The 27,286-nt window shown below is 42.6% G+C and overlaps 1 protein-coding gene across 1 annotated transcript in view; it reads left to right on the top strand.

Moving 5' to 3' along the window:
* Positions 1-10,428: 10,428 nt before the first annotated feature.
* tafa4b (TAFA chemokine like family member 4b) overlaps positions 10,429-27,286 on the top strand; it is a gene marked incomplete at both ends in the record, with an annotated part of 95,687 nt that continues 78,829 nt past the window's right edge. Inside the window, 2 exons of the mRNA XM_080727944.1 lie at positions 10,429-10,543; positions 24,901-25,056. Of these exons, the coding sequence (XP_080584070.1) occupies positions 10,429-10,543; positions 24,901-25,056 (271 nt within the window). The remainder of the gene's footprint in view (positions 10,544-24,900; positions 25,057-27,286) is intronic.

Raw genomic sequence — 27,286 nt, 5'->3', positions numbered from 1 at the left:
TCATGAGATACAAGCCATTATGTTTTCCTAAAATGTAAACAAAGATGGCTGCCATGTTTGATAGATGGGGTTGCTATGGGGGTTAAACATGCAATTTCGCGATTTCTATCATGCCTACTACATTTTTTGGGGTCCCAAATTTTTTTTGAAAAACAATTTTTTTTTTTTTTTTTTTTTTTTTTTTTCAAAATGGCGGAAATTCTCGGGACTATCGGGCCTGGCAGGGAAAGACATTAAAATAATCTCGGGACTATCGGGCCTGGCATGCAATGAGTTAAGACTATACATGGTCACAGGTTTGATTGTCAACTAACCATTTTTTTTAACCATTTTTTTGGAGCTGTGTGAAGCACAGGCTCCCTATACGTGGCCGTGTGGGTCTGTCTGTGTGTCTGTCTGTCTGTCTGTCTGTGTGTGTGTCTGTATGTAGCCTGAACTTCCTAAACTTCGGCACGCCACTAGTCCCACAGTTTTGCCACCACACACTCGCGCCATATGTCAAATCGAACGGCTTACTCGGGAATCGTGGGCTATTACTTTTCTAAGAGAAAGGTTCTATAGTTTAATTGATATTAATTTATTAGTGAATTAATTTTCCCCATTGACTTATAATGGGAATCGCAAAAACTCACATTCAATTATTTGTCTCTCGCAAACCATAGGGGCTAGAGTTTCAAGACTTGGAGAGGAGGTTCATAATGATTTCAAGGATTAAATAAAAAATAATTGTGTAATTTGGCCGCATGGTGGCGCCATAACACCCCACTTTACGTTTTGGCCTGTAACTCTTGAACCGTAGGTCGGAAAATTAAAAATATTTTTTCCCTGGATTCCTTGGGTCATGACGCATCTCCCCATATAGGCCACGCCCATTTGCGCCATGATAGATTTGCCGCCATCTTGAATTTTCTCCAAAACACACTTTTTGCTCCTTTTCCTACATATTTTCTTCAAATGTCACAAAAATCGGTACACATGATCCACACACACACACACACACACACACACACACACACACACACACACACACACACACACACACACACACACACACACACACACACACACACACAGCTCCACTTCACACGGGTGTGATTTTTTAGATTGTACTTGAAGGATGGAAATGACAAACAGTCTCTTATTGTTAGTTAGAGGTAGGTCATTCCAGATTGAACAGCCCTGAAGGGTGAAAGGGTGTTTTTTTCTAAAAGCTGTTACACGGTACGGTACTTCGCAGTCCCCTCTAGTGATTGCCCTAGTATTGAGTCCTCTATCAGGCTTCCTTTTTATGAATTCCTTTAGGGGAGGTGGGCATAGACCATTTAGGGTCTTATATATGATACTGACCTGTTTAAATACCTTAAAATTAGCGAAACTCCAGAAACGGTACCTCTGCAGAATATTACAATGGTGATATATGAGTGGGGTTTCCTATTGAATACCTTAAGTGCACTCTTATATACATGTATATGTATATGTAGCTGTTCAATGGGTTTGAGAGTCGTTATACCTGTGCAAGACCAGTTTGTGAAACAGTACTGATGTAATATAGATCAGTGGTTCCAAAACTTTTCAGGTCAAGAAAGACCCAAAAGAGAGATTAAGCGTTTGCCTGTGAGTGTGACCCAAACTAGTGAAGAAAGCAGATCTACAAGCGCACAACGCGTCGCTTAAAAAAAGTCTTACAGTACAAACTGGATTGAGTGTTTTAATGTTAAGTGACCTCATGTGTTGTGCAGTGTGTCCCAGGTGGGCCCAGAGCCAGCAGCATCAACCCAACGGTCTCTTCGTGTTCTATTTATATGCAAATGAAATATGTGTGAGCGTTTACAGTATGTTTTAGCATTATGCAAAGCAATTGGCCATGGCCGTGTGTCGTGTGATCATAATATCATTCATAATAATATCGTAATACAACACAGTCAATTTTGAAAGTGTCAAAAATAGAGGATGCGGCGTGTGCGTGCTTGCGTGTGTGTGTGTTAGAACTACAGACTTACTCCCTAGCTTCTGCCGTGGTCTGAAGACTCACCTCTTCAGACTCCACCTAAACCCATAGCACTACTGTAACACTCCCCCTTCCCTCAATGACCATCAATGACCATACATGAAGCTAGATAGCATTTTTAGGTTTTAGAAAAGTTTTTTACTGATCAGGTGCGTGGTCTACCTATGTTATTATTTTTCTAGATCGATATTCTATGCATTTGTTGTATTGTTGTTGATGTACTGACATATTATCTTGCTTATTATAGTGATGTATTACCTGCTTATTGTAAGTCGCTTTGGATTAAAAGTGTCTGCTAAATGCCTAAACTGTAAACTGTAAACTACTAGTAAGACACCTGAGGATGACAAGCGACCTCAGGGTGACATGCGACCTCGCCCTAAAGGGCAAGGTCGCGCCAATTCTTGACCATCTGGCCAACCACAGCGTTTCTCTGACGATTCTAGTTGTTGTCATTCTGGGGGGAGTTTGTTCGTGTTTTTGTGAGGGTATCAACCCTAGGAGACGGGGAGAACATGCAAACTCCACACATAAAGGCCCTATCGCCCACACCCTAGTTGGGGTTGGCGATAGGGCCTTTCTGTGTGGAGTTTGCCTAAACATGGAGATGTGGTACAGAATGACTCATATATGGGCATAAAAAGTATGTCATGTGACTGTCCTGTACAGATAGTCAGACAGACAGCCATTGACTCCGGCCTAACAATGGCTACTGTCTATGACGGTTGTCCCATATGACATGATGGACTGGACTATCTCCTTATATAGTGTTCTCCACATCTCCATGTTTAGGCCAATCAGGTTTTCTCCATTTCTCCATGTATAGGTCCAAATGCCCAACGTTGAGCTTGACAACGAAACGTTCTTAACTCATTCCCCGCCTCCCCCGATAGTCCCGAGAAAATCCCAATGTCGTTCCCCGCCAGGCCCGATAGTCCCGAGAATTTGCTTTTATATAATGTAATGTTTAATTACATTCTTCCACAGCCTGTTACAAAGTCTGAGCCTTTTATCTTAAAGGGAACCTAAAATATCACACATCAAAGTAAGTGTGTTTGAAAAAAATACTGTAATAATGTATAAATTGCAATACAAATGTATAAATCTCCCCATAACCCACAGTGAACTGGCAAAAGACGCATTTGAGCTCAAAAGGCTGGCTGCCGGAAAAAAAAAGAGAAGAAAAAAAAGTGTGAGAACAGGTGTGTGTGTGTGTGTGTGTGTGTGTGTGTGTGTGTGTGTGTGTGTGTGTGTGTGTGTGTGTGTGTGTGTGTGTGTGTGTGTGTGTGTGTGTGTGTGTGTGTGTGTGCTTCCCTCCAGGACCACTATATCTCTGTTTCAGTGGTCCCTGTTGGACCCCCTGATGGTGTTCAGTCCCATAAAAAAACAGTGCTATCAGTGAGATCTGCCTCTCTCTCTCTCTCTCTCTCTCAAGACACAAAACACACAATTATCGCCAATTCGCCATATAAATGCTTCTAAAACGTACCTGATAATGATGATGGTTGATTTGAATCCACACCCTGGGTTATAATCCATATATCCAGGCTATAATATTAGTTTTGTAATGGTATTTAGTCCACAAACTTTAGTCCACAAACAAGCCATGATCGCCTTTGCAAAGGTGGGGGTCCCTGGTCGCCTTTCTAACGGAACCAATAAGGGGTCCGCGGGTCCAACGCTTCGCCGACCTCCCAGAGCAGTGCGGAGTTACATAACATTGTAAAATCAATCAATAAGCCGATCATTTGTTACATAAAGTTCACATGATCCAGTTGCAGGGACAAGTGGTCCCTGTCGATGGGGTCTCACAAAGGGGGTCCCCTGGTCTCCAGCCAACACTTAGGGAACCAGGTGGGCGTGGGGGTCCCTGGCCCACGCTCCACCAAAACAAGCATCAACTACAGCCAACAAGCGATCGATCAACTACAGCCTCGCCTCGTTAGCAAACTGCGTCTGCCCTGCTCTTGCCAGGGCAGTGCAGAGGATTTTTTAGGGGCAGGGGGAGACATTTTCTAACATGTGCTAGAATGTGAAAATAGCAGATCTACAAGCTCTACAAGCTCTCAAAGTGTCGCAGAGCGACGTGTTGAGAGATTGCTGATCACCTTGTTGAACAAATGTCATAGCAATCCATTCTAGAGGTGTATTCTAGAAGTGTTATTGCGACCGTCAGGGAGCAGTTTACTATGAAAACCTCCACCGGCCGTCCGTCGGTCGGTCACACGTCACACGTCACACCTTTGCCCTGCTCATATCTCCGCATCAGTATATAGGGCTTGTTTGTTTATTGTATGACATCACGCCACATCATCAGCTGTGGACTCTGTGATGTCATCGTATCGCATCAGTATATAGGGCTTGTTTGTTTATTGTATGACATCACGCCACATCATCAGCTGTGGACTCTGTGATGTCATCGTATCTCCATATATGGCCATCTCCGTATATGGAGATATAAGTCGTCCATGCCCAAGTATGGGCTGGTGAGGTCAGACTTTGTGTGATGCGTAGGTTATCTCAATATATGGAGATTCAACATTCCAGGCAATGCTCTCTTCCCTGGTGAGAATTGCCCCTTTATATAGGGCTTGTTTGTGTATTGTATGACATCACGCCACATCATCAGCTGTGGACTCTGTGATGTCATCGTATCTCCATATATGGCCATCTCCGTATATGGAGATATAAGTCGTCCATGCCCAAGTATGGGCTGGTGAGGTCAGACTTTGTGTGATGCGTAGGTTATCTCCATATATGGAGATTCAACATTCCAGGTGTAACTATGGCTACCCGTATGACGTGAGAGGTGGAGGTTGTGATATTTGTGGAGATAAGCGACCAACGGTCGCTTATCTCCCGATTAGGGAGTCTTACTGGTTGTAAAGACTCATGCCCCCTTTGATGTCAATGTGTGTGTGTGCACCTGTAGGCCTACAGAGCGCAACTAGCATTTACACACAGAAACAGAGAGACAGCGCCCCCAAGTGACTTGTAGCAGACTTGTAGAATACTGTAGCAGTAATAGTATATCAATGTGAACTTGCTGTTTTTGGTCAGACATAGCATATAAAAATATTTTTCTCTGCATTTTTCTAAACAGAAAATTCTAAAAATAATTCCTATTACATAATTACATTAGTACACTTATCTGATAAGTGCCTGACGCCATAAATACAAATATCAACTGAGTTATTCGCTCGAAAAGCCATCAATCACAAAAAGGTCAATATCTCCAGTTCTTTCAATTATAGCTGGATTTTGGTCAAAAATGGCTATTTTGAGATGGCTGCAACTATAGAAAAAAAAGCTTTTTATTTATTTATTTTATTTTTCGGTGAGACTAGAGTTTGTCCTGTTTCATTTGAGGTTCTGTATGACATTGTCGAAAAAATACAGAATTTAGGAAAAATGTCAATATAAAAAAAATATATCAATTTTTTTATTAAACAAAATGGCAGGAGAGCCATACAGTCAATGTTAAAATGGCGGCCAATGTGTTAACACAGCCGCCCCCATATTTACTTTAGAAAATATGTTAAATTCTAAGAACGTTTCGAGTACCGGTTTGATACAAGAGCGAATAAGCGCTACACTTCTGGAATCCTGTGCGTCGACTTAAAGTCGGATCCAGGCCTAATAACTTTATCTGTCCGTGCGGTTGCCACCTCCTTGTTACATTTTCTTTTCTGAGACTGCCGACTGCACATTGTACCTCATTCTTCTCTCTCCTTTTGGTATCTTTATCCTCCTCCTCCTATTCTTCTCTTTTTTTGTCTTTCTTAGTCTTGTGTATCCTTCTCTTTTTTTGGTCTTTCTTAGTCTTGTGTAGCCGCCCCGTACAGGAAGTGATGTCACAACTCGCTGACATCACACTGACATCACTTCCTGTACGGAAAGATTACAGAAGGTCACTCAAGCGACAAGGTTTTCCACTATAACTGTAAAGTGTGTGTGTGTGTGTGTGTGTGTGTGTGTGTGTGTGTGTGTGTGTGTGTGTGTGTGTGCTTGTGCGTGTGTGTGCGTGTGTGAGCGAGTGTGCGCGTCATGTGCGTGCGTGAGGATCCGTTCAGCCCAGGGGTAGGTGAACCCACTGTAAACAATGGATCTGACAGAATCTAGGTCTTCACATCACTACTCCTTCTGTGTGTGTGTGTGTGTGTGTGTGTGTGTGTGTGTGTGTGTGTGTGTGTGTGTGTGTGTTTGTTAGTTAGTGTGTGCGCGCATGTGCGTGCACGTGTGTAGACCTACGTGCAAGGCTGTTTGTTGGAGGCCACTGCAAGCCTTCAGGGCCGACCGTGCCCTCTGACCGACTGCCTTTGTACCTGAATCCCCAGGGGCTGTGGTCTGTGTGAGGCCGAGGAAGAGGAGGAGACGCAGTGAGCAGGAGGACGAGGAGGAGACGCGGGAGAGAGGAGGAGGAGAAGGAGGTGGAGGAGGTTGAGAGCGAGTGGATGCAGACATGGCCCGCAGTACCTCCTGCTGCCCATAGAGGTGCTGCTGCTCTGAGGAAGACGGACAGGAGGGGACAGAGGATAGACAGGTGAGAAGACGCTCACTAGCGCACTAGTCAGAACCGCTGAGATAGTGAGAGTTACAATTAGGGATGGGACGATACAAAAATGTCATTTCACGATTATTGTGACCAAAGAAATCGCGATTTACGATATTATCGCGATAACCGAAATCCATTACCCTGGGGCGGAACATTTGCCAAAAAAAATGCCGATCTACAAGCTCACAACAAGTCGCGTTGCGACGCATTGTGAGCCTGTAGATCGGCTATTTTTTTGGCAAAGACATTTGATAGAGAGTGAAAAAAAAGACTGTATCAAATACGTATATTATATGTTTGTTTTACCAACAGAGGGTTTAAGTGGTACCGGATATGCAGCTCGGCAAATAAAAGGTGAATTGATCCCATTGGGCCATTATTTTACTGCAGATAACCTTCAATATTCCAATCATTCCAAACAAGCAAAAGTTTGGGTTATTCTGCTGTATGTGAGCACTGACAAAGGTATATGACCGGAACCGAATAGGAGTGTTGTAGCAGACGTGCAGTGTGAAGTACAATCTATTTTGCTTCTGCCAGATGAACCGATGCTGCAAGTTAACATGTTGTTATATTTGCATATTTGGCTGTCCCAACCGTCACAGCACTGCCCGAACATGGGCAGAATTAATCATGCAATGCTAATGAGCCTAAAAAGTGCCCTGAAGCACTGTAGCTACATTAAAGCAGCAACTAACTTTATTTGAATTAATAAAATGTAATCTTGTCCAAGCTGTATGGTAGAGTATGTTAATAAAATATTACTTATACGGTTGGGGTGGTTGTATTTTGTCTCCCGCTCTTCTATTTAGGTCCTGTGTCGAGGTTTCTGGTTTGGCGCAAATTTTGACCTGAAGGTCAAGATTGAATTTATCCCCTGAGCAAGCAGACAGGCTCTATTAGCTCAATGGTTAAAATGGCAGCTCTTTCGCAGGAGACCCAGGTTCAAAACCTGGGGTAGAAGAGGAGCATACCACCAGCCTCTTTGTCACTCTTTATGTCATGCATATCGTCGTTGTTGGGTGGAAACCTCGTATCTACAAGTTTCAAATTTGTACTTTCTTAAAGCCCTGCTTCATTATACAAGGCCGTCGCACACAAGTAGTGAAAACAGCAGATCTACAAGCACACAACGCCTCGCAATGCGAGGCGTTGTGTGCTTGTAGATCGGCTGTTTTCACTAGTTTAAATGATTTTTAAAAGGATAACCGCAAAACGAACGGATTTTGACATACAAGGTTTTCACCCGACAATGACGATATATTTATGCACATGGCATTTACTTATGGATTATGGCACAATGGACCTAGATGATATCGAAGTGAGAACAGAACTCGGATATCAGAATAGCATTTTGATGAAGTGTGGTAAATCTTGTGTAATTGGGAGACATAGTATGTTTTGAGGCATCATGCTTCAATAACAACTACAACAATAATAACCAGTAAGACACCTAAGGGCGAACAGTTTAGGGCGAGGTCGTGTAGGACGGAATTTGCACAGGACGGAATTCATTTGCAAGTGTGATTCGAGTTGCTGTTTGTTGATCAAGTTGGACAAAATGTTGACAAAATATTTTCCCAAATATGGATATGACTGATCTCTGACATCATAGATGTCTTATGTTATATAGACCTTATGTTATGAGACTCACACAATATGTCCATATATGGGCATTCCAAGCTATGGGCTTAATATTGATGACATCAGGGATATCCATATATGGGCATACAAGGGCCAAGGATGGAATGTGATGTCACAATGTGATGTCACTCACAACAATGTGATGTCATAGGTCAGCTATAGACATTGAGGCGCTACCCTCGGACGTTACTGACAAGATGTGATGGTTTTCATAGTTAACTGTGACCTACGGTCGCAATAATAATAAAATCATGCAATCGTAAACTCAGCCACGATACATAAATACACTCTTGTTCTGTAGATTTATACATGCTAAATAATACATGAATGAATCCATAATACAGTAAGTAAAAACAGCTACAGTTAAAACCCCATGTAAAACACACTGTCTCTGTATGTTTTTGAGGTATTTGTCATTGTACCAGGGTTCCCACGGTCATGAAATTCCTGGAAATATTTTGAAATTAGATTTTTTTTTTCCAGTACTGGAAAGGTTTTGGAATTGATCAAGGGTCCTGTAAGGTCCTGGAAAAAATAACTATGCATTGTCTTTCGTTATTGATTTTGTTAATACTGAAATGACAAATTAAACATTGGCCAAATTGTCAAATATTAGAGGCAGAAATTGTGAAAATAGCAGATCTACATGCTCACAACGCCTCGCGTTGCGAGGCGTTGTGAGCTTGTAGATCGGCTATTTTCACATTAAAACTGTGTTATACAAAATTCCTCAACTCTCTTCAAATATGATTATTTCGGGGGTCACGGCCTAAAAAGGTTGAGAACCACTGGCATACACTACCTGTCTTTGGGCATTGCACATAGGAGTAAGCGACTCGTTATTGAGCTGAATTATTGTTATATAGTCCTGGAAATCGGGTTAAATATTCTGGAAAAGTTTTGGAAAAGTTTTGGAAATTAATTGGTAAAGATGTGTGCGAACCCTGTTGTACATCTGCACACAATGTGGCATTTGTCCCCTGCATGTAACCAATCCTATATAACTATTGGAGCAGTGGGGAAGTGCCATTAATACAGAACCCAGGGAGCAGTAAGGGGTTAAGTGTCTTGCTCAGTGACCTTCTGATTAGCAGACGGCTTCTCTACCCACTCCGCCCCCTCAAGATTAGGCCGATACATCTCATTAATGGACAAAATATATCAAAATAATGGCCTTGATAAATGAAATCCTATCAAAGTTACAGTGGCAAAGGACCCACCTCTTAAAGAAGTAGTTCACCCTCAAAATTACTTTTTTTCTATTGATTACTCACGCCATGGAGACTTGAGTTCAATAATTTTTTTGTGCCATTTGTCGCATTCCCAAGGCAAAACAAATATTTTAGTACATTTACCCCCATTGATTCCGGATGGGGACCCGAATGGATTTGGGTCCCCATCCGGAATCAATGGGGGTACATTTATTGTATCATTTTTTTTTTGTCTTAGGAATGCGACAAAAAACTAAAAATATTTTTGAACTCAAGTCTCCATGGCGTGAGTAATCAATAGAAAAAAAGTCATGTTGGGGGTGAACTACTCCTTTAAAAAGGCTGGTATAAGCTTTAGGCGGCAACTAAATGATAATTTTCACTAGCGATTATTCCATCGATTACTTGTTTGCACAAAACCTTTTTGCCTACAATGACATGCCCACATTATCAATTCATTATTTCAATAAAGGTTCTACCCGGTTGCTACCCACACAGCCTGTAATAACTAAAAACACTGAAAAGCTTGAAAATGTGAAAACTGAAAAGGCTGCTATTCCTGATTAGTTCCCCTTGGGTTCGACAGCCTGGCAATGGATGGGCTGACCGTTGCTGCTCTCGGCTGTGTTTCTGTAACCTGTTATACCATCTCTGTCAAGTGGAAATCTCATTATGTCTTTTCAGGTTTCAAATAAAAAAATTGCAAAAATGTGTCGCTTCGCCCCGCATTCCGAGTTTGTGGATCTGCTGTTTTTGTGTGACGCTGTAGTTAAACCCAAAAGTTAAAATATGGAAATTTCTGCCTGACAGCAACGCTCTTAATTCTTCTTCTCTCCCTCTCACTCTCTCTCTCTCTCTCTCTCACTCTCTCTCTCTCTCTCTCTCTCTCTCTCTCTCACTCTCTCTCTCTCTCTCTCTCACTCTCTCTCTCTCTCTCTCTCTCTCACTCTCTCACTCTCTCTCTCTCTCTCTCTCTCTCTCTCTCTCTCTCTCTCTCTCTCTCTCCCAGGATGAAGCTGTGGGCGGGGTCATCCCGGCCCCTGCAGGTGACCTTGGTGGTTGCCGTGGTGATGCTCTGCGTTGACCCGGTGTCGGCGGGCAGCCGTAGCCATCGAGGACAGACAGGTACAGAAGAGGTTAATTACACTGTCACTGCCCGAGATACAACACATGTTCCCCCAGCCTGTCATTATTATTACCTGAGCTGTCCCCATGACGGGGTGCTGTGGGTGCTGTGGGTGGGTGTGGGTGGTGTGGGTGTGGCTGGTCTCTGACGACAGGGGACAATTTTTTCCGTCCCTCAGTTTGACAGACGTGCAATCTAGACGAGCCCTGACTTTTTTGGGGGGAGGCTTGCGTACAGAGGCGTCACAAAGGGGGGGGGGGGGGGGGGAGTGGGACTGAGTTACTAGGGCCCAAGGTGGAGGGGTCTTAATTATTTTATACTTTAGCTATTTAAAAATAGCAGATATACAAGCTCACAGTGCGGCACTGAGTGCCGCGCTGCGAGCTTGTAGATTTGCATTTTTTTTTTTAAGTTGTGAAAATGTGTGCAAATCTTTGAATATTATGTATTTTTTAAGCGAAAACTTTTAACTCAAATGTTGCTTCTGGGGGGGTCCCTGGAACTAAATATTTTGAGATGGGGGTCCGTGGCCAAATACCGGTACATATCATTTTGGGGGTCCTTCACATGAAAGAGTTTGAGCACCACTGACATTTCAAAAAACCTTCAAAGACTTGCGCAAATTTTCACGATTTTCTTTTTTTTAGCAGATCTACAAGCTCGCAGCGCGGCACTCGGTGCCGCGCTGTGAGCTTGTGGATCTGCTATTTTTCAATAGTTAAAGCACAAAATAATGCAGTGAATCCTTGTACGTAGGGCCCCGAATTTGGTGTGACACCCCTGCAAACACACACACACACACACACACACACACACACCAGTTTGAATGATGAAGGTTGTACAGCGAATGGCACTTTAGCTGTCACCAGCTGTCAACACACACAGATCAGAGTCGGGAGTGATCGGATCTTTTTCGGGGGGAGGGGGGCGGGGGGAGCTGATGCGGAGACATCCGGTAGGGAACGGAGCGGATGCTCACGGGGCGCTGGCTTGATTCAAAGTGGTTTAGGGTTACTGCGAAAAAATAGGGCAGAGCCCTGGTGTACGGAAGTCCATTTATACAGAGGTAGGCTCAAGAACTTTGCAGCTATTAGGCCATGTCTTTATTGTGATAAGTTAAGCTCCGCAGTGCCTCCCACAGGTCTGCCAGGAGCTGTAGGCTACACTTCCCCCGAATTAAAAATGAAGGTAAAGTCGTATCCGCCAGAGTATTAATTGAGGACCCACACCAGCTAAATTGAAATGTCTATTTTTAATTTGCTGTGAAGTAAAAGGCAGCGTGACCACTCCCAGTCCCAGACAAAAAGGAAGGGGGGAAAAACTCCAGAAAAAGACCAACACAGTGTTACATAATACATTGGTTCTCAACCTGTGGGTCGGGACCCCCAAATTATTTTTGGGGGTCCCCAGATGATTAACTTAATGTGCAACATTGTATTCTCACTCAACAGTAAACAAACCAACACAACGTTTAAGTGTATTATCACATTTCTAAAGTGACAATTTAAGGACTTTTTAATACCTCTGAAATGACAAATTAAACATCGGCCAAATTGTCAAATATTAGAGGCAGAAATTGTGAAAATAGCCGATCTACATGCTGAGCATGTAGATCTTTTCTTTTCACAATAGAACTGTGATATACAAAATGTAATGCCTCAACTCTTAGTGCTCGTCAGGTTTGCGGGGTCCCCAGTTAAAATATGATTATTTTGGGGGTCACGGGCCTGAAAAGGTTGAGAACCACTGACATAATACATTATTCCAAAGAAATACTTTTGAATATTGTTATTACGGCATGTCATATAAAATCCCACGAGGGATGTGGCATGATGGCACTAAAATAAAATAATTCATTCCTATTCATATTCATATTTGACTGTGGCTGCCTGCCTGGCTGGCTATGAGGACAGCTGCTGCTGCTTAGTCACAGTCTCACAGGCCCTCTCGTGCCACCGCGTCGTCTCCTTCTCACGCTTAATTATGACAATTTCCTTAATTATTTCTGGGTTCCGCACCTCTTCCCCCCCGACCGCGCTTATGCCTCCTGACGCAAGGTGACCTTTTACGTGCCACACAAATGCCATGGGCGCCCGCGTCTCCGTGGTGAGTGATGGTGTTGGCTTCCCTCTGACGGGGAGAGGAGACGGCAGGGTGCGGGGGCCACCGCGTCGCGTATGGCGGGGGAGACGCTAATTGCAGTCCCAGCCAGTGGTGGAAAGTAACTATAAGTACATTTACTTATAAGTACTGTAGGCTACTTAAAGGAGTAGTTCACCCCCAAAATGACTTTTTTTCTATTGATTAGTCATGCCATGGACAGTAGAGTTGGTTTTTGTCACATTCCTAAGTCAAAATTTGATTCGAGTAAAGATACCCCCATTGATTCCGGATCGGGACCCGTTTCGAAACGGGTCCCCATCCGGAACGAATGGGGGTAAATGTATTGTTATCACATCTTTGTCTTAGGAATGCGACAAAAAACTAAAAATATTATTGAACTCTACTCTCCATGCCATGACTAATCAATAGAAAAAAAGTCATTTTGGGGGTGGGTACTCCTTTAAGTACAATTTTGAGATTTTTTTTTTGTACTTTACTTGAGCATTTCCAATTTCCAATACTTTTACTTCTACTCCACTACATCTCGGATTCCAAATATTGTACTTTTACTCCACTACAATTATTTGTAGTGGAGTTACTAGTTACTTTGTATATTGATTATTATTACAAAACATAGGCTACATTACCAGGCATTGCCACATAGGCATGGATGCCTGGTGGTGTTGCCGGTTTGATTCCCCATCCGGACGACATTTGCCGTTTGTCACTTCCCACCTCTCCCCCCATTTCCTGTCAGTCTACTGTCCTGTCAATAAAGGCATGAAAGCCCAAAAACAAATCTAAAAAAAGAAAATAGATTCAAAAAAGATTTTTATACATTTGAATACTTGAAATGGGACATTCTGCATAACGAGTAGGCTTACTTTTACTTTTGATACTATAATATGTTTTGAATTCAGGACTTTTACTTGTAACAGAGTGTTTCTATATTGCATTATTCATACTTTTACTTAAGTCAAACATTTGAGTAGTTTTTCCATCACTGCTTGTTGTGAAGGTCAGTGCCAGTCCAAACGCTGCTCCCCCCCCCCCCCCATCTCCCTAAACCCCCCCCCCCCCCCCCCCCATCTCCCTAAACCCCCCAATTTCACACACTTGCGGTTTCAGACGCCCAGCTGACTTTTCTCCTAAACTGATTGCAGCGTTTCATCAGAGGATTTCCCACTAATTGGTGTAAGATTAGGTTTCCGCTTGCCTGTGAAAGAATGTCACGACACACAGCTGTTCTAGCCGGATGGGATAATTGGCCAAATGTCATGATTTCTATATTACTTTCTCTCTGTTTTGTACCAAACGTGTTTTCTGTTATACATTTCCTGGGTGGGTCAATGAGGAGTTGGTTTTGATTAATGCAGCGCTGTACCGCATGTTGCCACATGGTGGCTCCAGAGGTCAAAAAATGCAAAAGACCGTTTGTAATTTTTCAGAAACTCTATATTAGACACAAAATGGAAGATAGACATGAATGTCATCTCTAACCATTCAGAAGCTTTGACTGATGCTTGTCAGTTGAATAAAATAGTAGCTCTTCTATTCTTGTTTCCTGGAAGTGTTCTCATGGGCTAAAATATATTCTATGAGTCATGGAATATAATAGGTTCTATCTATCTGCAGCAGTCATTTAATCTGGAAAAATGTTTGAGGCAAAAACCCATACATTATTTTATAAGTCATTAACAAATGTATTTGGTTACACTGTATTTTGGCACGCTGAATCACAAAACCACGCTTTACAAAGTTTTAAGTCCTGGGAAATGTAAACGACCACTCTGGTAATTTAATAACAACTTAGTTTTAATTAGTTTTATATTTTTTAAGGAGACAAATTAATTTCCGACGAATTACCTTAACCCTGGCCAAAATTCTAAAAAATTCCAGATCTTGTATAGCTTGTAAATTCTTTTACATACAGTAGGCCTATATGGATAGTCGTTAACAATCAAGTCGTTAACAATCAAGGTTTTTACATAATTTGAAATATTGCTGCAGTTGGTTTCAGTGTGAGCGTACAGACATCTCAGCTGTGGTGTAAAGTAAATTAAGTACATTTACTCAAGGACTAGGCTACTTAAATACACTTTGGAGTTATTTTTTACGTTACTGTATTGTGTATTTCCACTACATCTCAGAGGGAAATATTATACTTTTAGTCCACTACAATTCTTTGAAAACTTTAGTTACTACTTTGTAGATTCTGATTATTATTACAAAAGATACATTAACCACTTCAGCATTTGCATTGTGATTTTTCTTTTTCAAGCAAAATCTTCATACATTTTATACATTTGAAAACGTGTGAAATGGGACTTTCTGCTCAATCAGTTTCTACTTTTGGTACTTTAAGTACATTTTGATAGCAATACTTTAGTACTTTTACTCAAGTGCATTTTGAATTCCGTACTATAACAGAGTATTTCTGCATTGCAGTATTGATACTTTTACTTAAAGGAGTAGTTCACCCCCAAAATGACTTTTTTTTCTGTTGATTAGTCACGCCATGGAGAGTAGAGTTCAATAATATTTTTTGGTTTTTGTCACATTCCTAAGACAAAAATTTGATTCGAGTAAATTTACCCCCATTGATTCTGGATGGGGACCTGTTTCGAAACGGGTCCCCGTCCGGAACGAATGGGGGTACATTTCACATTTTTGTCTTAGGAATGCGACAAAAAACTAAAAATATTATTGTACTCTAGTCTCCATGGCATAACTAATCAATAGAAAAAAAGTCATTTTGGGGGTGAACTACTCCTTTAAGTAAAAAAAAAAAAATGTTTTACTTTTTCCACCACTGCATCTCAGAATGTATTATCAGATCATAACCGAACGCCCCTCTCCAAGCCATGCCAGGCAGCTCTATGCCAGGCTCTATTAATCTTCCCATGCACCATCACGTGCACACATGTCCCTGGGTATCTCGTATACCTCTCATCTCGCTTCCTCACCGCAGAAGTCTGTGCACTTTCATTTCTTTCTTCATATTGATCCATGAGAATTATATTATGCCAGTGTGTTAATGATAGTTTGGCTATTTCTGAATTTGGTATTCATATTCTGACTCGCCCTTAGTGGATCCAATTTGGCCGTCGCTGAAATGTATAATGACATTCAAGCGCTGTTTAAACATGCAGTTATGGCCGTGGCGAAAGCATAAATACATATTACATATACAGTAGCTAACAATATTCCTAAAGATATTCATCATTTATGTTGTATATTAAGTGCTGCCATTACCATAATTAGCTTAGCGCCCATTATGTCTGTATTTATATTAGGACAGGGCATCACACACTTTTGAGACGATTTCAATTATTATATTTTGTTTGTAAGCTTGCCATGCATGTGTAAATAATACATAAGAGTGTGTGTGTGTGTGTGTGTGTGTGTGTGTGTGTGTGTGCGTGTGTGTGTGCGTGTGTGCGTGCGTGCGTGCGTGCGTGCGTGCGTGCGTGCGTGCGTGCGTGCGTGCGTGCGTGCGTGCGTGGCAGATCTGCTACTTTTGATATTTTTGAATTTGAATCCTGAAAAGTAACAGTTTTGGACGATATACTCAAGTACTGTCTTTTTTCTTTTTTACTTTATTTGAGTATTTTACACTACATTTTCAATAGGCCCACTTTTACTTTTACTTCTACTGCTGTCCATTACATCTCAGAGGCAAATAATAAATATTGTACTTTTTATAGATTGAGGGGCGAGGGCCCATGCGGGACCGTAAGTTGAGAGAGGCGAGGATTGACAAGAGCACAGAAACTGGGGGCAAAGAGACAATATTGATAGTAACTATTAGGGGTGCCACGGTTCAGTCAGCCCACGGTTCGGTTCGTATCTCGGATTTTGGCTCGCGGTTTCGGTACGGTTTCGGTACAGTAAAAATTGAAAATGAAAAAATAAAGAATCCAAAATGTTCAGTTAATTTTAAAGATGGGGTGCAATCATTTGTTTCCCCCCTAAAACATGATAATCAGTTATTATGATTATACTAGGAGGAAGATGTTCTCCAAAAAAGTGTACAGAAAGAGTTAAAATTATGTTTTATGTGGCCACACCCAAAAAAATAAAGAAATTCGGTTCATTCGGTATGGGCTGTTCGGTTCGGTACAGGGCCATTTGGTTTGTTATACCGGTACAGTTCAGTATTGTGGCACCTCTTGTAACTATTGAGAGTACTGCAGGGGTTCATTCTCACTGATTGTGACTCCACGTGGTCAAAGTTAAAAGAAGGAAGTCGGCTCAGTCGGCTCGTAACCGCGGTCGGCACCCTCCGCAACACGGGTGGTCCTTTTCTCTGTGGTGTTTGACAGACCACATGCTGACATCGGAAGACATTACAGCAGGCACGTGCACACATAGACATCAAGGGGGGCTCGAGCCCCTGCCCTTTTATCCATCTGTAAAAAGTGCCCTCACCAGACCATGAATCCAGTTTTTACTATGGTGAAAGAAATGCAAATGCCCTCTTTCCATGCCATACCTGAAGGCAGCTTTCAAGAGAATTGCCTTGTCCAAACTCTCCTGAACTTGAATGCAGCATCTTATGTTGAAATCAAGCATCGAAAATAGCCGACCTTCAAGCTCACAACGTGTCGCAGAGCTATTTTCTATGCGACGTGTAGAAAACATTTTCGTAAAAAAAAAAATCAAATGTTTTTTTTTCTTCAGATATTTCATGAAGAAATCAAAGAAAAATCTAAGAAATTACATAAATTAGAAAACAAATGTTTAAGAAGCAGTGAAAATAGCCGATCTACAAGCTCTAATCTCTCTTTTGGGTCCCGACCTGAAAAGTTTGGTAACCACTGTCCTAAATCACCTCATTTTTTAAATGCTCATTAGCTTCGTCGTATTGAAATTGCCACCCCCCCCTCTCCCCCATAGAGTTGGTGCTGTCCCCGCCACCTCTGCATTGACAGAGATATGCCAACACGTCCAGGCCCTTCACAGCAGCCACACTTATTGACAGGGGGAAAGACATGGCTTTTTGATAAATTGCACAGCGCTCCTGCGCGCCCCGTGTCTGTCAGAATACATCAATCGCCCGACTAACCCGTCAGTCCAAGGTAGTGCCAGCCCAGGCAGCCCGCTCTCCTCCCCTTCCCCCATCCCCTCACCTCTCCTCCATCCGCTGCTGGAAACCCAGGCATGACATGCTTGAAAAGTTTTTTTTTTATCCAGGCCTCGGCTATGGCTTTATTGCACTCGGATGGCCATAAAAAAGCCTTGAACAAGAAGGGTTTATCGGCAGGGTTAATCGCGACACTGAGACATTAAGATTATCACTCTTATCACGTGTATACCGGTGGAGGAGGTTGAGTGGGACCACTTAAACCAGTGTTAACCTTTTCCTGGCCTTTTCGGCATGCCGTGCTAAGTAGTCAGATGGGTGGGCCGATCAGTGGAACTAAATGAAGTATACTTCAAGCTATTTAGCGGTATCACAATGAAAACTGCATGACTTTTCAGATGGTTTCGAAGATAATATTTTTTGTTTTTGACATTGACATAATTTTATTTTTTTAATATTAATATTATATTATCATTCAAATCTAGTGTTTTGCTAATTATTTTGGGGTTTAGAATCACAGACTTCATAAATCTATATACTTTGTTGACTGGGATCCCATACAGACCTATATTAAATCACCCCTCCGTGTTTCCCACTACACCAAATATCTTTGCTGAGTTTATACACTGTACGTGCTTACAGTCATGCAAGGACTCACAAGGCCAGAGGCTAGACTTATAGCACACACACTCACAGTGAAATTGTGACAGTTTTTACAGTGTCATTAATTTTTCCGTGAAGACATTCCTTCACAGAAAGCTGTGTTATAATTAGTTTTGGTAAGGTCCACGCCACCTCCATTTTAGCTGCTCCACACTGCTCCTCTGTTTGCTTTGCTTTAAATGGACTTGAACTAATAACGAGCTTGGCTGCAGTCTGCTGGGCTTCTCTCTGGCAGGTGCCAGAGGCAGAGACTCAGCTTATATAAGTAAAGGTAACGACACCTTTGCTGTCAGAAGCTCTCAGACTGGGATGGCCTGTGTGTACGGTACGATCCCTTTAATCCATCCAAATCACTTTCATTTAACTGCCGTTAAATTAACACTCAAGGCTATAGCACTTCTTTAAAAGTTAGATAAAGTCTTTCCATAATATGCATTTTTTAAATGTTTTTATCTCATTGCTAAATTTGTGCCAGATCCTTTTTTTCATTTTGTTTAATTAATTTTAAGAAACTCGTCTTGAAAAGCACTTGTTTGTACATTTACTATATTATTCTAAGAGTTTCAAAGCATGAACAAACCGGGGTTCTGTGCTGCTAGGATTGTATTGTGAAAGTAAAGAACTGTCTCTATGAGTGACAAGACAGACTCACAATACTCATGTGTTGAACCTGCAAACCTGCAGGACCTGTGGTTACCAGCAGGAGGCAGGCTGCTCTTTGAACTCTGTCTATCTGTTTGTGTCTGTCTCTCTCTCTGTCTGTCTGTCTGTCTGTCTGTCTGTCTGTCTGTCTGTCTGTCTGTCTGTCTGTCTGTCTCTCTCTCCCTTTCACCTTATTGTATTAGAAGGTTTTACAGCTAGAGTATATATATATATCTTTTTTTAGTTCGTAGTTTACTACATAAAATATGTATGTAGCCTACCCATGTGCTTCTTTGCCGGGTCTCTCTTGTAAAATACATTTTAAGAGATTGTATATCGCCGGGACTAAAACACTGGGCATTCCTGCACACACACACATGCATGCACGCATGCACACAGAGAGAGGGCGAGTGCACGCACGCACACACGCACACACGCACACACGCATGTACGCACGCACACACGCACGCACGCACGCACGCACGCACGCACGCACGCACGCACGCACACACACACACACACACACACACACACACACACACACACACACACACACACACACCACACACACACACACATATAAACACACAACCACTCATGTCACCATGGACAACCCTCCCGTCACCACCGACGGCGATCTGCCGGCTCAACCATGGCCATGTTTGCTTACATTTATGATGTTGGATACAGATTCTTTACTTTAAAAACCCGGAGGAACCCCAATGTTTTATTTACATCAAACAAGCTTGTAAAACTAAATTGAGATGCGCATTTTAGCTGGCATTCTATTTAATATACCCCACATTCTCAAATTGGCCTTAAAAACAAAAAGTAGTTGAACAATTTTTACTATGTCGCTGTAGTTTTACAATCTACATTTCTCCCAGGGGTACAAACATAGTTTGTTCGAAGTACTGCCATAGTAAAGTTGCACTTTCAAAACAGCTTACGCGCACGCACGCACGCACGCACGCACTCACGCACGCACGCACGCACGCACGCACGCACGCACGCACGCACGCACACACACACACACACACACACACACACACACGGCACTTTTAGCTGGAAAGAAGAACATTATTGCGTTAACTTTATCCAGCACACAGATGGTGAGAGCGTAGCCTGATCTTTGTGACGAGCATCACTTTGACACTGACATGGTTTTGAATCATATTGATGCTTCCACTTTATTTCATTATCACTCACTTCTTCCATTATTATTGCTGTGTTGCCGGCCACACAACTATTGATTCCAAAGGGAAATAATGGCTGGATCATAGAGTGTTTGTGTGCGTGTGTGTGCACGCACGCGTGTCTGTGTTTGTGTGTTTGTTACGGGGTAATCCAGCGGATCCTGTGGCCTCGGGAGAGCCACAGCCAGACGAGTGAGAGAAATGAAAGAGGAGGGATGATGACACAGAGAGCCAGGGATCATTGATGGAGCTTTGGGGAGGAGAGAACAAACAAAGTTTAAATCAGAAAGGATGAGAGGGAGCACGGCCTGCAGCGATGCTGCGTGCGTGCGGGCGTGCGTGCGTCTGAGCAAGGGGCGTCACAAGGGGGGGAAAAGTGGGACTGAGTTACTAGGGCCCAAGGTGGAGGGGCCTTAATTATTTTATACTTTAGCTATTGAAAAATAGCAGATCTACAAGCTCACAGCGCGGCACCGAGTGCCGCACTGCAAACTTGTAGATCTGCTATTTTTGAAAAGTCGTGAAAATGTGTGCAAATCTTTGAATATAGGCTATTTTTTTGTAACATTTGTAACTCAAATTTTGCTTCTGGCGGGTCCCTACATATCATTTTGGGGGTCCTTCACATGAAAAGAATTGAGCACTACTGATATAGAAACAAGTTTTTCAAAAGGATTTGAAATATTCAAAGATTTGCACAAATCTTCATGATTTTTCAAAAAAGCAGATCTACAAGCTTGCAGCGCGGCACTGAGCTTGTATATCTGCTATTTTTCAATAGTCAAAGCACAAAATAATGTGTTCCTGGTCTAAATGAGTTAAACCCCCTCCCCCTATGAAGATCATTCATGGGGGGCCCGCAGTGAATCCTTGTACCCAGGGCCCAGAATTTGCTGCCACACCCCTGGTCTGAGCATTGCACATGTGCTCGTATTTTGTCTGTCTCTGTCTGCAAAGCCGAGCGTGGAAAGTTTGGGAGTTGTCGACAAAGTCACGTCAGATGAAATGAAATCCTGACTGGCGGTACAATATAACCAAGGATTTCCTCTCTTGTAAAAAACAGCCAGGATTTAGGTGTTAATGTCAACGGGAGGGCGAGCTTTGCTTAAGAATTGGACACAGTGGACTTTCAAGTGCACACAACCCAGGTTTGGAAAGAACACACTGCTGCTCGTCTGCAGGGTTCAGAAAGATCAAGGAAGGAAGGAACACTTCGCTCTTGACGGGTATAGAAACCTCCTATCTCCATATTTGAACTAAATCAGTGGTCCTTTTTTTCATAAATGAATGTCTTATTACTTATAATTATTATATAAGAACAACGAAAATTGAGCTTGTAGATCTGCTCTTTTTGCATTTTTGAATTTGAATCCAGAGAATTATCTGTTTTGGACATAATATGAGGTTTCCAACCGACAAGGACGACATGCTCATTCAAACACTGGGTGGTTTCATACAGAATATTTCCCTTAGTTGCTTTTTTGTTCAAGGATATTATTTGGTCTTGGTGATTCTCAACTTTTTTCATTTCAAGGACCCCCAATTTGATATGCCTTAGGCCACGGACCCCCATTTGATCCAATTCTTCATCTCTGGGACACCAACCTATACACTGTAAAGTCGTCCTTAACTCTGAGAGTGTACAAATGTAACCAAATGGACCTGTAAGGGTTGATTTGGTTCCATCTGCACGAGTTGCAGACCCGTAAGGCTCCATTTGGTTCCTAAATATCCATCATTTAGATCTTTGTAACAGTTCCACCGGTGGACAAAAGATTATAGTGAGCTCAGCATCAATTCAAGTGACATGCTCATAATGAAATAAATCTGATATGGCTGAAAGTCATTTTGAGGAAGAAAAAACCCCTTACAGGTCTATTTGGTTACATGTGTATGCTCTAATAAGAGTTTAAATACCCACGATTTTAAATTGTAGCTACAGCGGCACTGCTTTTAAGTTAACTCCGTAGGTCAGAAGGAGACTGTTGTACAACACTCAGCGTTTACCATCAGTACGTATGTTCTAATTAAGCAAACACGAGGCCCTTGGGAAGAGAAGATAATCAAGGGTGATTATGAGTCATTCGTTTGTTTGAGGCATTGTTTGAATAGCAATTATACTGATTGAAGACACGTGACGCACCATGCGCGTGTGCCACGCACACACCAACGCACACACACTCGCTGACTCAAACCATTCTCCCAGGGCAGAATATGTAAACGTGTTGTTTAAGTTCATTCAATAAAGTGTATGTCGGCGCATCACAATGCGCTGAGCTGTGAAGGCTCACCCGTAAGCCCTCATGAAATATGGATGATTTCTCCTTGGAATACATAGCCTACGTTCTATTATGACTAAGAACTATGAGTCAAATCAGAGAAATAAACGGCTTATTGTTTTCTTTTGCAGCTTGTGGGATTTAAGTTAACACAGTGACAGACAGTGGGTTTTAAATCCGAGGGCACGGTTGTGTTGTTATTGAATGGACGCACTGTACTGAGAAACATTTGCGGTGCAAAAGAAAAGTCTATGTACTCTATAACTGCAATGTGTGTTGTCCGTGCAATAGTGAATGACAGGGACGTGCTGGCCATTGGGAAAAGCGGGACAACTCCCGAACGGCCGGTTCATTCCCGGCCGGTCCAGGCCGGCCATTAGGAAGAAAAAATAAATAAAATGTTGGCCTTTGTTCCATTTTGGGGGCTGGGCGGCCAACAAAGTAAATCGTCATTGTCGGGCAGAAACCTTGTATCCCCAAGTTTTAAATTTGTAATTTTTTTCGCAATGCAAAGCCCTGCTTCATCATACAAGGCCATCACACAAAAGTAGTGAAAACAGCAGATCTACAAGCACACAACGGCTGTTTTCACTAGTTTAAATCATTTTAAAAATGATAAATACAAAACAAACAGTTTTGGACATAGGCCTACAAGGTTTCCACCCGACAACGACAAAATATAACTCATGTAATTGGCCTACTGGCTTGTCACTTTGTCACAAATCTTTGAGTAGCAGCAGCGCTATAGAGAGAGATCTCTCTCTATAGCGCGCAATGAGGGCCTATCCAACTCTTTTTCCCGGGCTGAATCAGGGGCCCAGCATGTCCCTGGTGAATGATGCGATGAGCATTTGGTCATGAATTGTTTAAACAGATACAATTTACAATTTAGGCATTTAGCAGATGGTTTTAATCCAAGGAACTTACCATAAGCAGGTAAATACATCAATATAATAACTAATAAGCAAGATAATAAGCAAGATAATATGTCAGTACATCAACAACATTACAACAAATGCATCGGAATATCAATCCAGAAAAACAATAACATAGGTGGACCACGCACCTAATCAGTAAAACACTTTTCTAAAACCTAGAAAATGCTATCTAGCTTTCATGTATGGTCATCAAGTGAAGGGGAGTGTTACCGTAAGTTCTATGGGTTTAGACGGACTGGTGCCTGTTGGGTACAGGTCTACTTGGGAACATATTAAGTCGGTAATGATACCAAAGTTGGGAATTTTAGCCGTTATACCAGTCTGTCTGTCTCCCTTTTTATGCCCAATATATGGATATCTCTGCATCTGTCTATTACCATATGGAAATCCCTGATGTCATCAGTATATGCCCATACAGTATATGGGCATACTCATATACTACTGTAGATAGGTTTGTGGACAACCAGATCTCCATATGCCTATATTTGGATATATTGGTCAGATTGGCGGTCACACGGCAGCCACACTCCCTCGGGTCCTCCCTGCATGCTGAGTGTGAAGTCGGTTGGCGCACACAGATATTTTGTGAATTTACAGAAGGACTAACTAGACCTACTCTGGAACGATGGAAGTTGGAAATGCATGCCCCGCCTGATTATGCAATACCTGTTGACTGTTTGTGTCCCTTTATGCCCATATACAGTATGTTCCGTGTCGGGCATGCCCAAATATCTATGTCAGTCTATGACGCCAGTCTAATTTGTCATACTAGAAGCTCGGCCGCCCAAAGGGCGGCCGAGCGTCTAGTCGGCACCCTGGCCAACTCGGGAACAATGTAAATAGGTGATGAATGCCCCGCCCTTTAATGCAAACCCCATTATACCTGTTGTCATAGGATCTGTTTTGACCATTTGTTTGCGTGACTCCATTTATGCCCATATATGGAGATATGTCTGTCTACGTCCATTTTATGCCCATATATGGAGACCTCTGTAGGACCCGTTTTGACCATCTGTTTGCCTGTGTCCATTTATGCCCATATAGGGAGTTATCTGTCTGTCTGCGTCCATTTATGCCCATGTATGGAGATCTCTGTAGGACCCGTATTAACCATCTGTTTGCCTGTGTCCATTTATGCTCATATATGGAGATATCTGTATCTGTCTGTCTGCATCCATTTTATGACTCCATGTATGGGGATTTGTGGATTTATCAATATTTTTTGGAGATCTTCCGATCCGACCTCTGACTTCCCACACGGCACGCCACACCCTCGGGACTCAGGTCCCCGCCGATAAGTCCTATATATTATGTTGTAAGAAGAAGATACTATAGACTTTCTACAAGCTCACAACACATTTTGTATTTGTGTGTGTGTGCGTGTGCGTGCATGTGTCTGTGTGTGTGTGTGTGTGTGTGTGCGCGTGTGTGCGTGCGTGCATGTCTCAGTCTCATACCAGGTGAAGCAGGGGACATGTGAGGTGGTGGCCAACCATCGCTGCTGTAACAAGAACAAGATCGAGGAGCGCTCCCAGACCGTCAAGTGTTCCTGCTTCCCTGGTCAGGTTGCTGGGACCACCCGGGCCAGACCCTCCTGCGTGGAAGGTAGGACACACTCACAGGGGCGTCACACCAAATTCTGGGCCTTGGGTACAAGGATTCACTGCGGGCCCCCTCCCATAACTATTGAAAAATAGCAGATATACAAGCTCACAGCGCGGCACCGAGTGCCGCGCTGCAAGCTTGTAGATCTTGCTATTTTTGAAAAATCGTGAAAATGTGTGCAAGAAACCTATGTCAATGACCCCCAAGATGATATGTATTTGGCCACGGACCCCGATCTCAAAATATTTAGTTCCAGGGACCTCCAGAAGCAAATAATACATATATTCAAAGATTTTCACACATTTTCACAACTTTTCAAAAATAGCAGATCTACAAGCTCGCAGCGCGGCACTCGGTGCCGCGCTGTGAGCTTGTAGATCTGCTATTTTTCAATAGATAAAGTTATTAGGGCCCCTCCACCTTGGGCCCCAGTAACTCAGTCCCACTTTCCTACCCCTTGAGACGCCCCTGCACATTCATCTGAGAGAGAGAGAGTTGTGAATGTATCCACTCTATCAGATATAACACATAATCAGGGACCTGCAGAGAATGTTAGAGAGGCAGGGGCTGAAAATCCTAAAAGGGCCTTTTGTTGAAAACATTTTGAAAATAGCCGACCTCCAAGCTCACGCTGCGGCGCTTTGTGAGCTTGGAGGTTGGCAATTTTCGGTGCTTGATGCCACACTGAACTAAGCATAACCAAGTCAGTACTGGAGATGTGGCGTAACAGCATGGATTTCTACACAGAGAGGACAATTCTTTCAACATAAGACGCTGCTTTCAAGTTCAGGAGAGTTTTGACAAGGCAATTCTCTTGAATGCTGCCTTCAGGTATGGCATGGAAAGAGGGCATTTGCATTTCTTTCACCATAGTAAAAACTGCATTCATGGTCTGGAGAGGGAACTTTTTACAGAAGGATAAAAGGGCAGGGGCTCAAGCCCCCTTTGATGTCAATATGTGTATATGCACACGAGATGTCCGTTGGTGTCACTAACGTGACACGAGACTAACGTCATAGAAAGTATACTCAGAAACCGACATCACCACAGCTGATGTCACGGACAGAACAGCCCATATAAGGAGATATGCACGTCAGTGTGTCGTGTTTGATACCATGCAAGGTGCGATTTTCTTTTTTCTTTTCGGAGTCAGACGTGGAATTATATCAGTGACCAACCGAACCAGGTCCTAACACGGGTCTAGCACTGCATTTTCACATTTTGCATTTCCAGCTCAACTATTGCTATGAAGAGTTATTGTCACACCCAGTGTGAAGTAAACTGCGCCTCACACCCAGCTAGGTGTGGCAAATATTAAAGATCAGGCAGGCTGCTGCCGCCTCTCTCCCTCTCGCTTAAATTAGTGAAATTAGTTGTAGCTTCATATTGCAATCAGTTGCAGCTGTTTATGCCATACTCATACATAAATATATACATGGTCATACCGTACATACAGACATACGAAGTCAGATATAAGCCATGTTTCAATAAGCTTATTCGAAAATAGGAAGCAAATTATCAGAAATTCGCATTAAGACAAAGCGAATTTAGCCTGTTTCATTTGTGGGTGTCATTCGAATTAGCGACGGTCGCATGAGTTGATCGGGATGATTTTTTCAGACCGAACCGAGACGTGACCACTGCACGACTGCTGTGACTCAATCACTGCACAGTGCAAGTTTCAGCGTCCTCTGGAAGGTGGCCGATCTGCAAGCTCACAAAGCAGCGCGGAGACGCGGATGCGAGCTGCTGTGAGCTTTTAGATCGGCCACTTTTGGCATGCAACACTGTGTGATGAGGAAGGGTTAGCCACGGATGGCTTGACTCTATGTGTAACAAACAACAGGTTTGTTTTGTGGGCTATATTGCTATACAATGGATGTTAAGCGGCAGGGGAAAGTGTTAAGTTGGAGGACGATATGGACCCAGAGCGTCATAATTTATTTGCATTTATTGTCTGACCCGTTTCCATTCTCTAATGCGCATTTAGTTTGTTCGATAAAACCTCAAAATCCACCTCCTCCAAGCGTTTGAAGTGTCGAATTTTGTGTCGAAAGTGTTTCCATAAAAATATATAAGCGCAAAAGGCTTAATGCGCATTAAGAGGCTTTATGGAAACGCCACTATAGATAACTTATTAAAAATTAGAGAACAGTTCTTAATAGTCATGTTGCCTGGTCAAACAGGGGTTACATTGTGAGATAGATCTCTTACTGGTAGTCCAGTAGTA

The sequence above is a fragment of the Nannobrachium achirus genome (assembly GCF_963921795.1).
Source record: "Nannobrachium achirus genome assembly, chromosome: 6".
NCBI lineage: Eukaryota > Metazoa > Chordata > Actinopteri > Myctophiformes > Myctophidae > Nannobrachium > Nannobrachium achirus.
The sequence above is the reverse complement of the archived record's forward strand: the minus strand, read 5'-3'. Positions and strand labels throughout refer to the sequence as shown.